General features: G+C 45.2%; 1 protein-coding gene across 4 annotated transcripts in view; it reads right to left on the bottom strand.

The window, feature by feature from the left end:
- The window catches only part of HHAT (hedgehog acyltransferase), a 314,085-nt gene that overhangs the window by 47,038 nt on the left and 253,292 nt on the right, over positions 1–13,755 (bottom strand). For all 4 annotated transcript variants that reach the window (XM_045787833.2, XM_045787835.2, XM_087857933.1 and 1 more), the window contains one exon: positions 9,628–9,772. In XM_045787833.2, the coding sequence (XP_045643789.2) occupies positions 9,628–9,772 (145 nt within the window). The remainder of the gene's footprint in view (positions 1–9,627; positions 9,773–13,755) is intronic.

The following is a 13,755-nucleotide window of genomic DNA, read 5'->3' as shown; positions in this document are numbered from 1 at the left end:
AGCCAAAAATGGTTCTACGGAAAAAATGATTCAGTATGAAACAATCGCCCCAAGTAGCCTTCCCTTAAGAACCTGTCAGAGGTGTGTTCTACTTCCATTTTTTAGGTTAATCTACATTAATCAGGCTGCTTTTGGTTACAAGTCACAGAAATCCAACCAAACTGGATTAAGAGTCAGTGAAAAGTCTGACATAGTGAAGAGAAGGGCCATATGCACCCCAATGTTCATAGCAGCATTGTCCGCAATAGCTAAATTGTGGAAGGGACCGAGATGCCCTTCAACAGATGACTGGATTAAGAAGTTGTGGTCCATATATACAATGGAATATTACTCAGCTATCAGAAAGAACGAGTTCTCAACATTTGCTGCAACATGGACGGCACTGGAGGAGATAATGCTAAGTGAAATAAGTCAAGCAGAGAAAGACAATTATCATATGATTTCTCTCATCTATGGAACATAAGAACTAGGAAGATCGGTAGGGGAAGAAAGGGATAAAGAAAGGGGGGGTAAACAGAAGGGGGAATGAAGCACAAGAGACTACGGACTATGGGAAACTGAGGGCCTCAGAGGGGAGGGGGGTGGGGGAATGGGATAGACCGGTGATGGGTAGTAAGGAGGGCACGTATTGCATGGTGCACTGGGTGTTATACGCAACTAATAAATCATCGAACTTTACATCAGAAACCCGGGATGTACTGTATGGTGACTAACAAAATAAAAAAACATTAAAAAAAAAAAAGAGTCAGTGAAAGGTCTGAGATTACACCCTACTTGCAAACAACTAATCAGCTTGTCACAATTTCAGGATGCTGGTCGAAGGCACAAGACTCTTGGGTCAGAGACGAAGGACTTTATTACTCACAGCAATAACAGTAGCCAGAGCATTTGTGCCATTTCCCCGAGCCCGTCATCCCACAGTGCACTGCAAAGAGGGCCAGACGATGCCTGCACAGGCAGGGAGGTATGTCACAGGAGATAAACCCTGGCTTAGGAAATCCAAATATTTTATAATGAGCAGTAAGCCTGCCTGACCTTTCTCCCAGAGAAGGATGTTATCTTTATTATACTGAACGATAAACAAATACTTTACTTTGGAGAAAGATATGGTTTCCATCTCCTAGAGATATTTGTTATACAAATATTCTTGGAAAAACGTCTGAAAGAGAGTCAAAAGATATGCACAAACACAAAAGAACAGTGGAGAACTGTCTCCCAACATAAGCTGAGTAAAAAAAAAATAATAAAAATAAATTTGTATAACTCAAAAGTACTACAGATATGTTAGCATCAAGAACTCCTGGATCTAGGGGCTTAAAAATATGTGGCAGTGGGTTGTCTCAAAACTATAGCATCCAACATGCAGCTCTGCTTTCCTTGGAATTGGCTTTCCTTGCTACTTGGCTCTCACTGGGTGGTGGCAAGAGGGCCGCCGGCAGTTCCAGCCCAATGTCCTGACACCAACACAACAGCAAAGGAAAGAATGTTTTTCATTCCTGACAGTTCCAACAGAAACTCTGGAATTGCTCCGCATGGGGAGATGGGCCATATTGACTGGCCAGTCCTGGTCACATACTGAACCCGGGATCTCGGGTGCCGGGTTGCCCCACCACAAAGGCACAGATCGAGAGTGCGGTGGGAGAGCTTTGTTCCCAAAGAATGGGGAACTGAGCTGAGCAGCCAAAGCTGTAGCTTTCTCCTATATGACTTTCCAAATGCCTTCAAGATAACAAACCTCACGTGTATACTTCCGTGAAATTCAAGTACCATTTCTTTTTATAGGCTGATTCTCATTTTAATGAAGCTAGTGGCATATCCAATTTGCTATTTTATAATCAAAGCTCTTTAGTGAAAAATTTTTATTATGTTATGTTAGTCAGCATACAGTACTTCATTAGTTTTTGATGTAGTGTTCCATGATTCATTGTTTGCGTATAACACCCAGTGCACCATGCAATACGTGCCCTCCTTAATAGCCATCCTTGGGCTAGCCCAACCCCCCACCCCGTCCCCTCTGAAATCAGAGGGGGAGAGGAACCATGAGAGACTATAATCAAAGCTCTTTGGGAAGAATCCATCCACAGTGGTGCCACAGAAAGGATGTTCTGTTTGATTGCCGTTGTTACCTTACTCTGCTATTCCAGATTAAATAATGGCTCCTCCACAGACGACCATGCCCTTATCTCTGGAAGCCATAAAGGTTATCTTACTTGGCAAAAGGGACTTTGCAGATGTGATCAAGTAAGGGATCTTGATATGGGAAGATGATCCTGGATTATCCAGGTGGGCCAGATGTAACCATAGGTTCCTTACAATAGAGACACGAGGAATCAGAGAGAAGGCATGGTGAAGACAGAAATAGAGGGACAGAGAGAGTAATTTGAAGAGGAGGAAGGTCAACCATGAGCCAAGGGATGCAGGTGGCCTCTGGAAGCTGGAAAAGGCAAGGAAACAGATCTCTACTCCAGAGCCTACAGAAGAAACCAGTCTTGCCAACACTTTGACTTTGGTCCAGCAAGACTGAATTCAGATTTCTGGCCTCCAGAACAGCGAGAGATAAATTTATGTTGCTTTAAGCCATCAAGTTTGTAATGATTTGTTACAGCAACCATACAAAACAGAGCAGGTGGTGGCATAAAGCAGGTGGTCAGTGCCCAGTGCAATGGTAAACAAACCCAGCAATGGGTCCTGCTGCACAAAAGACTTTGTCCCAAAGCTGAGACACCTGGTGATGATAGTTCTTGCTGAATTTCCTTTGGTTACAAAATGTGACTGAATTCCACATTACATATACTTAATTTTTTTTAATACTTTTAACAAATGCTTAGTAGTGACTGGTGGAGACAATATGGTAAAAAGGGTCTCTTGGCTACTGGTACGTGTGATAAAGGCTAGAAGAGTTACCATTTCAGACTTTATCCTTACATAAGGCATTAGTTCCAGAAGCAGTGGGTGAAGAGCAGGGCTCTCCCCTTTCATCTTCAGCTGGCATGTGCTAGGCCCAGCTGGTGCTGAATCATTCCTGCACACATGGCAGAAGGTATAACAGTAACTGCGATAAGCAGTCAAATAAATTAATAACAAATTCTAGGATGCGTGGTTCATTTCAGAAACCACACATGCACTGAAATCCCAAGTGATTTTCTGGTGTGGGCCTTAGAGTACAGGTCTGGGAATCCTGCTGCAAATATCCTTGTATATAGAGAATAGCTACCATGTGGCAAGCAGCTAGATATACGGTTAGAGAGTAAAGGGGACTTACTTCAATTTTTTAAATTATTTTGGCTTGATTTTAATTTCTATTAACATATTTGTAATATACTTTTTCCCCTTTTCCCCCCAGTTTCATTGAGATATGATTGGCATATAACACTGTATTATTTTAAGGGGTATAACATACTGATTTGATTGTAATACACTTTTGAATATCACCCTGCATATATATGATTGGGGGCAGATAGCTTGGAGCCAGTGAAAGCTAGCAACTTCAAATATTACATGCTAATAAAGTAGTAAAAATCAAAATTGTTTTTATTTGATTAACTGTGTCTAAGTTCTACTAGTCTTTACGTGATATTCTATTTAAAGACCAATTTAAAATGTTCCCATATTCCATAAAACTCTTTTCAAATGAATTCACAGAAACTCCTAGTTAACAGGAAAAAGTTTCCCACAACCTCACAGAAAGTAGTATTTAAATGTACTATGATTCAAATCCCTTTCTAGATATTTTAGAAATTCCCTCAGCTTTAACATAACCCCAGGCGCACTGCTGGATAAGAACGCCCACTCGCTATTTCTCGTGTCCTGTACCGGAAGTACCCATGCCCACGCCATGTGGGTGACCACGTGGCAGAGTAAAGAAGAAACCAAGACCTCTGGAAGTCTTGAAATTCAGATTCCAAGAAGGGCCATAAATGGACTAATGTGTAGCCATGGATAAACCGTATGACCTACGTCTACAGATCAACTTTACCACTGGTACACGGGCGGGAAGCTCCTGCTCCTCTAACTCTTCTAGAACTCGCAGGGGACCCAGTGAGGCAGAAGCAGAACCAATCGGAGCAAAAGAAACTCCCTTTGAAGGTAAAGGCTGGTGAAGTCCGTGAGACAATGTAATCACAAGGGAAGGCCCCTGAGACGCTGAAAACTGCCCCGTCTTCTCTCATCAAAAATAAAATATTATTCCCAAGAACTTAACAAGATGTGAGGGGAATGAGCTTCTATTTAACCACAGCCTTCCTGAATTCCCAGTGTGATACCCCAATTCAGCTTTAAATAAAATGCCTGTCCGGAGCCATTTGAGTCAGGAGACAAATAAACTGCCTGGACAAGCTAGTAATCAGCAAGAAAAGATACTTTCTCCTCTCTCAGCTAGAAATAGTAAGTGAATATGGGGAGTGTAAAGGTCCTGACCTGCATTAAAAAATTACTAGTACCTCTCTCATTGTAATCTGGAGGGAAAACAACCAAATTCTCCTTGCCTTGGCACAGGGCCACTCCAGGGGCTAAGTGCTGAGATGGGGTTTGCCAAATTAGATCAGGCAACAAGAGGGAGAGCGAGGGTGTGTGTGTGTGTGTGTGTGTGTGTGTGTGTGTGTGTGTAATGAGAAGTCAGGCAGGAGAATGTATGGTGGATGCCATGTCTCTACCAAACTCCTAGCACTGCAAAACCCACTTCTGGGGAAATGATTAAGTCCCTTTTTTAAAGAGCCCCTGCCTACTGCTAACACGAGTGGATGGTCTTTCCAGAAGGAACACCACCCTGCACCCAAACAACACTAATAAAGCCCTTGGCCTGCTCAAGGCCAGATATATTCCCAATGTCTATCGATCCCTGCTGAATACATTTTCTCCCCCGCTGTCACAGGACTACAGGGCACTGCGAGGGTGCTGGAGACACAACTGGTTTATGGAGCTTGGTCTTGCAGACTTGGAGTTATACCTCACTGGTATTTCTGAGTTATAGAGCAGTCATCATCTGCTTGTTCAAGAAATGAACTTATACTTCAACATCAAGGATTTAAGGCAGACATGAGAGAGCTTTTTTTTCATCAACAAATGCTTTTGAAGGCCAAAGAGTTATGTATGAATAACCTGAGTTTGCCTCCGCAAAGCATCACACGGCGAGGTCCCTCCGAGAGCAGGCCTGGGGACCAAATCCCCAGGCCACATCCTTCTCAGATCCCTGAATCCAGCTAAGCTCCTTAAATATCTGAGGCCCACACATTCACATTCCTCAAGCTGCTGGAAATAAATTTTGATAGCACAAATTTGGGGACTTTTTTTTTAAAGGCAAAGATATAGATTCTTATTTTCCACAATTAATGGAACATTACTTCTCCAACCTCTGTGGCAGAGAAAACACCTGAGAAAAATGATGTGTGTGCGACGCATACCAGAGCCCTCAGAGGGATGCTTAGCATTCCCATCCCTTGGCTGGCATGGTGCACAGTTCTGGGCACCTGGGCAGTGTGCACAACAGAAAGGGAAGGGTCTGGTTTCACAGCTTTGTATCACCAATCCCATAGAAACCAGGCTAGAGATTTTTACATACACTACTAAAACAAGCTTTGCAGCTTAAAGCAAACAGATCCGTACTGAAATAGGGAGATAGCGGCCTTAAGACAACTCCAGGCTAATCATGAGATGCTTCTAGGGACATCGATGATGCAGTAAAGAGGCTCTCTGAGAACTAGCAAGGCTGTATCCTCTCAGCCCCTCCACTGTGGAGGGATCTGAAATCTCCTCTAGAATCCTTTTCCTCAGACTTCTGGCTGTCCCCTCCCTGCTCTTCCAGGACTCACCGAGGCAAGATCTGTTAGAGCGACACCTGCTACCAGCTCCTGTCATGGCAGCAGGTCCCAGCCCATCAAGGATCAAGGTGCACAGGGACCAGGCTGGTTACCCCCAGGGAAGGGCCACCTTCCCATTAAACCTGGGCATCTAGTATGAGCTCAAACTCTCCATCCCCTCACTCACTCCACTGCATGTTCCTCAGCGAGCAGAGGTGGGTCTTGGAAGAGCAGGATCCACGTGGCTAAAGGAAGAGGCCAGAGACAACCAGGGTGTTCAAGTCCTGGTTTGTTCGTCAGCAGCTACGCGTACAGGACAGCAACCCTGTATCTGAAACCATTGGGGCTAGAGGAGTTTCAGAATTCAGATTTTCTTTTTAAATTTTAGAAAGCTAATATAACACCCCCAGCAGAGTATGAGGAAGCATCCTATAAACTCATTAGTATTTTTTGTACCCAAACATGAATATTCATACTAATCTTCTATCAAGTCAATCAATTTTGTTATGAAGAGAAATCCAGAGTTCCCAAGGATGGGGGATTTGGCACCATCTGGTTTACTTTCCTCCAGGAGATACTGAAATTCACTCAGAGAAAGACCCACAGTGGGAAACAGACAAATGAGGCAACTGTCAAATCCCCGCAGACAGTTCCTGACTCAGGAGGCCCAGGGGACAGATCGGCGACGATGGGACCAGGCTGATTTAAAGAATCTCTGACACAGTAAATGCGTTTTCAGCTGAGCTTCCCTGGCCTAAGAAGCCAGAGAAAAATGCGTCCACGGGGCCCTCCATATTTGGAAATTTGGTCTCCAGGACTCAGGCACCTGGCCCCAAGGATACCACATAGATCCAGTGATGGGCCGTAAAAGGACCCGCTCGGCAGAAGCAGACAGGTTTTGTCAGAGGCCTGAGCCCTGTGTGCCAGCTGATAGCTCCACGGTGTGCAGGGCAAACCATGCCTTGATCTTGATGCCTTCAAGAAACAGTAAGAACATCTTGTAGCTGCTGTCTTTCCTCTGCCGCTTGAAATGCCAGCACGCCCAGGAGCCACCTCCCTCCCCCCCGTTTTCTTCTCACTCTGTGCCTTCACCCTGGCTAACTATATCCACTCCCATGACCTCACCCACCTATATGACCTTGACTCCCACAGCTCTTAGTTCCACCCTCCCCAACTACAACTCGCATTTAAAAGAAGATTTTATTATTTTAGGATAGTTGACATACAATGTTATATTAGTTTCAGATTCAGATGCACAACATAGTCATTCAACAGTTCTGACATTATGCTATGCTCACCACAATAAGTATAGTTACCATCTCTCACCATAAGACATTATTATAATATATACTAACTATATTCCCTATGCTGTATTTTTCATCTCTGTGACTTATTTCATAACTGAAAGTTTGTGCCTCTTCATCCCCATCACCTATTTCACCCATCCCCCCACACCTCCCCCCCCCCGTGACAACCACCAGTTTGTCTTCTGTGTTTACAAGTCTGTTGCTGGTTTTGTTTACTTTGTTTTTTCATATTCTACACATAGGTGAAATCATATGGTATTTGCCCTTCTCTGTCTGACTTATTTCACTTCGCATGATACCCTCTAGGTCCATCCATGTCGCAAGTAGCAAGATGGCTTTTTTATGGCTGAGTAATATTCCACTATGTATACGTACCACATCTTTTTATCCATTCTTCTACTGATGGACACTTAGGTTGCTTCCATATCTTGGCAATTGTAAATAATGCAACGAACATAAGGATGCACCTATCTTTTCCAATTAGTGTTTTCATTTTCTTTGGGTAAATTTCCAGTAGTGGAATTTCTGGATCATATTTTAATTTTATTTTAATTTTTTGATGAGGCTCCATCCTGTTTTTCATACTCTAACTCACATGTTTAACTGCCTCTTGGGCACCTCCAGGTTGCCTCACGTACCCTCTCCTCCTGAGCCATAACCTACTAATACCTGCATACTTCCCCACATCTACCTTGCACTTGGGTTGGTCACATGACTCATTCTGGCCAATGGAATGTGAGCAGAAATGCCGTGTGGCACTGTTGGCAGAGTTGTTTAGTACTTGTGCACCATCCCCGTGTTCTCATCCCCTCCGTGAGGCCAGGACAAGACAGCAGAGAATCAAAATAGAAACAGTCTGGGTCCTGGAGTCCCTGCCTAGAAAAAGCCACTGGACCTGCACTGAACTGTGAGAAAAACAAACTTCTCTGGGGAAGGATCATGAGAGTTTAGAATGATCTGACATAGCAGAGATGCTCTACACCTGCTTCTCCACCTGGCAAGTTCCTACTTAATGCTCCAAACTCCAATTCCAATGCCACCTCTTCTGTGAGATCCAACTTTCGTGGGATGATAAGCCTGTGACCTCTAGCGATTCACTCACGCGTCCGGCCCAACAGTTACCTCAGTCTGCAGACACTTTTCTGTTCGCACGTTTGGCTCTGACATGTGTGTGTGCTTCTCTTTTTAATACTATGTTCTCAGGGCCTCGGAAGTAGCAAACACCTGATGTTTGATTTCCTGAAGCAAAGATCAGAGCCTTCTTGCTCATGTGACCAGCAAATCCCAAGTCAGCATTTCCCCCCGAGTCACAGTGTTCTCAGCATCACGGTACATACCGTGACTGGAGGCAAGAAAAGTAGGGCACTATCGCCCACGACGAGGAGTGTTTTTTATCTTTAGATCCTCTGCACCCCATTAGCTTCCATCTTTATTAAAGGACAGCTTCCACTTAAGAAGTACATTGTCTTTTCAGGAACCATCGGCTAAGACGTTTCTCAGAATGCAAGATCAAACGGGTTTGTAATGACGAGAGGAAAGCGGAGCAGGGCTCTCTCATGACCCCTTTGGGCCTGGCTCCCCCAAGCTGCCTTGCTTTAGACTTGTGACCTGGCATTCTGGGATCACGCAGCTGTACCAGGGTTATTTCTGGTATGAAAAAAGCTGCAGGGAAAGCATCTCCAGCCTTTCAGGGACCCAGATGTAGAGACGATAGCCTGGCCGTGCAGTCACGTCATCGCCGCTTGGCAAAACTTCCCAAACCAAAGGCACAAAACCATGCCAGTGGTCAGGGAAACAGAACAGAGGACCTTTGGTTTCACATCCAGCAAACCTGCAACATGCACTGTTAACCGCTCCCACTCTCCCGATTCTTTTAAGGCTGTGATAGAACTCTTAGTTCCAGCCCGAGGGAGTGGCTCCCAGAAATAAATGATGCTTGGTTATTAATGCAATGTTTTCACAGTAGTTCCCACAGACCGTATTTTACCTGCTGCAGGTGTGGCTTAGCTGTGGACACTGGGACATGAGGTCGACCACTACTTCTGGCATCCCAGCGTTCAGACAGAAACAGCCCCAACAAAGAGCCGTGGCAAACCCAGGTGCCGTGCCCACAGCTGTAAGGGAGCACAGCGGGGCTTCTAGGACCTTCCCTGGCAGGACGTTCAGAGTGGTAAACGACACAAGGTTAGACTTTGCAGTGTACTGAAGGCTGGGATGATAAGGAAGGAAGATCAGGAAACATTTTAAACACCAGAGCAGTAACAGCAAAAGGCAAAGGTAGAGCTTGGGAGAGGTGGGATAGTACCTTTTAATGTCCAGTGCCACGTGTGATAAATAAGAGGTACATCTAAATAGGGGACCCTGAAAGTCACAGCTCAACACAGGGAATTGTTTCTGGTTGGTATTTCAAGGGTTACATACCATGAACAGATCAATGAACGCCTCCCCCTAAATCCATTCAAGGTACCGACAGCATACGTGGAAAAGAAGAAACTGACTGAAAACAGCACTGTTGGGCAACCTACCTTGTATGAAGATCCTGTTCCAGTAGATTTTCCCCACTTGACTGCCGCCGAGAAACACCAGGTTGGACAGGATCAGCATGGATGTGGAGCAAGACGCAAGGGCAGCGTGGAAGCGACGGCGGGCTTGCGGGGAGAGGAACTGGACCTGCGGGCAAAGACAGGCAGTGTCTCATCACAGGCGTGGAAAAACAATGCCGAGGTGCCACCCAGCCCTTGTCAGACACCTGCCCAGAATGCCCACCCCAGAGCCTGAGCCAGGGTTTGACGTAAATGGCTCTCCAAACCTCTATTCCTGCGACATGCGCACTCTGGTCTGAGGAAAGAAGCCATGCACCCCCAACTTGTTGCTTCCTCCTGCCAGACGGGCTCCCCCCTGATGTGTGACACAAGCACTGAAACTAGTGCAGATTTGGCTGGAATGCCTCCACATGTTCTCTGCGTGCAAACCTATAGGTACGAGAACTCTCCCTGGTAACCAGCACCAGTCCATGTCATGAGGTCAAGATCAGGACGATCTTCTGGGCCAGTTAACTTGACTCTGGGAAGCCACCTTGTCCATCTGACCCACTGTTAGGAGGAATCCCATGAAGAGGGTGCAGGAGAATCAGCATAAGCCACCCTCCTTCCTGGAATCAGAGTTCGGGGACACGCATCACACAATGGTTGCCTGTCACAGCACCTGAATTCGCAGGAAATGGAGAAGTGGTTTCCAGCACTGATGGTAACGAACTCTGCTCACCCATCTGAGGTCTTCACTGCACTTTTTTCTCCCCCTTTAACATCTTCTTGGGGATTGCATAAAGTAAGCAAAGCCTTTATTTCTCGACACCAACTGTTCTGCTGGCCCTACCGAGTGAGATCACAGCGCTGCGCCGGGAGTGTGTGAGTGCCATCGGCACATCCGCAGGCATGGGCCATAGGGCCTGCATATGCAGAATGAGAACCAGGTACAGTGTAACCACCGGACCAAAGGGCCCCAGGGTTTCTGACAAATACCTCAGTCTAATCCAAAGATGGGGAAAAGAGAGGGAACAAAGGGCCTAGAGATCGTTCCTGAATATCTTCCAGAAACCTACACATCTCCGGGGTCACTTGCATCCTGATTTCGGTTGTGCTCCAATTACAAATAGGAATCTGGGAGCACGTGGGTGGCTCAGTCGGTTAAGCACCCAACTCTCAATTTCGACTCAGGTCATGATCTCAGGGTTGTGAGATCCAGCCCTGCATCAGGCTCCATGCTCAGTGGGAAGTCTGCTTGGATTTTCTCTCTCGCTCCCTCTGCCCCTCCCCTCCCAGCACTCACTCACTCACTTTCTCTCAAATAATAGCTAAATCGTGGAAGGAACCGAGATGCCCTTCAACAGATGACTGGATTAAGAAGTTGTGGTCCATATATACAATGGAATATTACTCAGCCATCAGAAAGAACAAGTTCTCAACATTTGCTGCAACATGGATGGCACTGGAGGAGATAATGCTAAGTGAAATAAGTCAAGCAGAGAAAGACAATTATCATATGATTTCTCTCATCTATGGAACATAAGAACTAGGAAGATCGGTAGGGGAAGAAAGGGATAAAGAAAGGGGGGGTAATCAGAAGGGGGAAAGCATGAGAGACTATGGACTCCAAGAAATAAACTGAGGGCTTCAGGGGGGGGGGGAGAATGGGATAGGCTGGTGATGGGTAGTAAGGAGGGCACGTATTGCATGGTGCACTGGGTGTTATACGCAACTAATGAATCATCGAACTTTACATCAGAAACCAGGGATGTACTGTATGGTGACTAACATAATATAACAAAAAAAACATTTAAAAAATCAAATAAATAAATAAATCTTAAAAAAAAAAAAGAAATGTGAATTCCTAATGGGTAAAAAGGATTAAGCTAGAGGGTGTCTCCAGCAGGGAGGTTACTTAGTTCTGGCAACCCTGCCATCTGGGGCCACTGTGTAAGCCTTGGCCAGTGTCCTCTTGAAACCTAGAGAAATGAATTTCTGACTCCCTCTCCTTTTTTCTCTCCTGACCATCCCAGGTTCTGTTCTATATGCTCAGATACAGCTGCTACCATATACGTCCCCATCCATGGCATTCTCCTCCAGCATCACCTCGGAGCATGGTGTTACTGCCACCACATGTGAAAGTGTGGCCTTCTCATGCATAAGCTGTGTAGCAGGCACTGACTGACTCATCTGCTTGGACATGATTGTTCTGGAAAGCTCTCAGATGATGCTGACATGTCCCTGGTTAGAGGCTACCAGACAAGATGACCTCTAGTCTCTCCCTTGTTCTAAGAGGCCACAAGCACGTACAAGGGATGCTGTCAAGCAAGACCAGATAAGAGATAGCTACACAGTATGAAAACTGGTAATGAAAGAGAAAAGGGGATAAAGCAGGCTTGTAACTCAGCACTCTTCACCTCTGAGGATAAGGAGACATTAATCTACTGGTTTTTGCATTTTAGAGCAGAAGATATTTTCTGGGTATTACTGGCTCAGTTAGCAGTAACTGGGGAGGCCGGGTGAGAGGAAGCAGGGAGATGGGGGAAAACCCAGAATAATAAATCATGAAAATACAAATTGCTGTAATTGGCATAAATGTGTCCAAATAAGTCTCTCCGTGTACAGGACCACTGATAACACATTTGATTTCTAAGGGACCTGGTGAATCAGATGTTCTACCATTTCTGTTCTAACCCCATCCGTGTCCTCCAACCTTACATCCTGTTAGGGGAATTCAAAGGCCCCATGCAATCTTTTCCATATTAATGTCAATGACAGAGAATGCACATAGCTTGGTTAAGCTCAGAGTGGTTCTCCTTTTACAGGAAATGATTACAATTATTAAATAATCGACTGAGAGGTACCAAGAGAGAAAAACACTCTTTGCATTGGACTTCTAAGCAAGGCTGTGGTGCCGGGTAACCTAGTTTGGGGCAAGGGCCAGGCTAGTTGGAGGCAGAGCTGAGGGGCAAGGGGCAGAGCAAGGGAGGAGGTGAAGGGGAGAATGAGTGCCTGAGACACAGGGCTTCTCTTTCCAGCACCCGAGGCCGTAGTTCCCACGGGTCTTCCTTTGCTTCTGTGATTACTTGTCTACGTGATTCAAATAAATCCCTATTTCTGCTGAGGAAAAGAAAAGTCAAAATACCCGCAAATATGAAGGAGCCTCTGCTCTCAGAGACAAGGGAGGACATCTAAAATTGGAAGCGAAGGACTACAATTCAATTTTTATAAAGAGTTAATTTTGCAAAAACTAAGCAAGAACGCAAAAGGTGTAGGCTGTTGGAATCAATGAAGTAGAAAGATACGAAGGAGAAATCAAGATGTCCACAGGCAGTTCTTGATGACCCCCAGGGTGAGCAGGTGGGAGACAAAGTAGGTGATGATAAAGAAAATCCAAAAACCTGATTTAACTAATAGCCCCACCCTCTGAACTGACAAAATTAGCCTTGCCAACAAGCAGCAAACTCGGCTGAGCATTACTTCTCTTCATTGTGAATCAGTGGGAAAGCAGAATGATAGGCCACCAGCCCCCCCAAAAAAGGGGCCCGTGTGGCTAACGCATGATTAATAATAACAAAGGACATGTGAGTCTCAGCTGTAATTCATCTGTCTTCGGATTCCCTGGACGCGTTAGAGAAGGTGACAGTTTGACAATGAGGCTCTCTCTACCTCAGCCACGGGTTGATACTCTAGTTGTAGGTTCCATACTTAGGGGTCCTAGGAGGGAAAAAGTCACATGGGCAAGGCGAGATCCATCAACAAATACAACTTTCTGAATGTGTAGGGACATAAGGCCAAGGTTCCCATTTTAAACTCTTGATTTCTTCTACACGCTCTCCTCTGATATCCTAGAGCAATTGTCGTCATCACTCCTGTGGTCCTTCACATCTAGAATACAGGCTGTCTGTCCATGCGCAGGGACCATGCCTCGTATGGTAGTCATGGCTGACATGCTTAAAACCCCCCTTGGTAGGAAAACGTATATGAGGGACTGTGAGCCAAATGGGGAAATAAGTCAGTGCACAATGAAGAGTCATCAGGTATAAAAATAAGAATTGCCAATTGATCAGATAAGCCAATGACTAGTAAACAGAATTTGATTTTAACACAAATATAATAGAATAAAAA

Source organism: Ursus americanus, chromosome 2, assembly GCF_024610735.1.
Source record: "Ursus americanus isolate L20-20 chromosome 2, mUrsAme1.1.p, whole genome shotgun sequence".
Taxonomy (NCBI): Eukaryota; Metazoa; Chordata; class Mammalia; order Carnivora; family Ursidae; genus Ursus; species Ursus americanus.
This window is presented reverse-complemented; position numbering and strand designations above follow the sequence as displayed.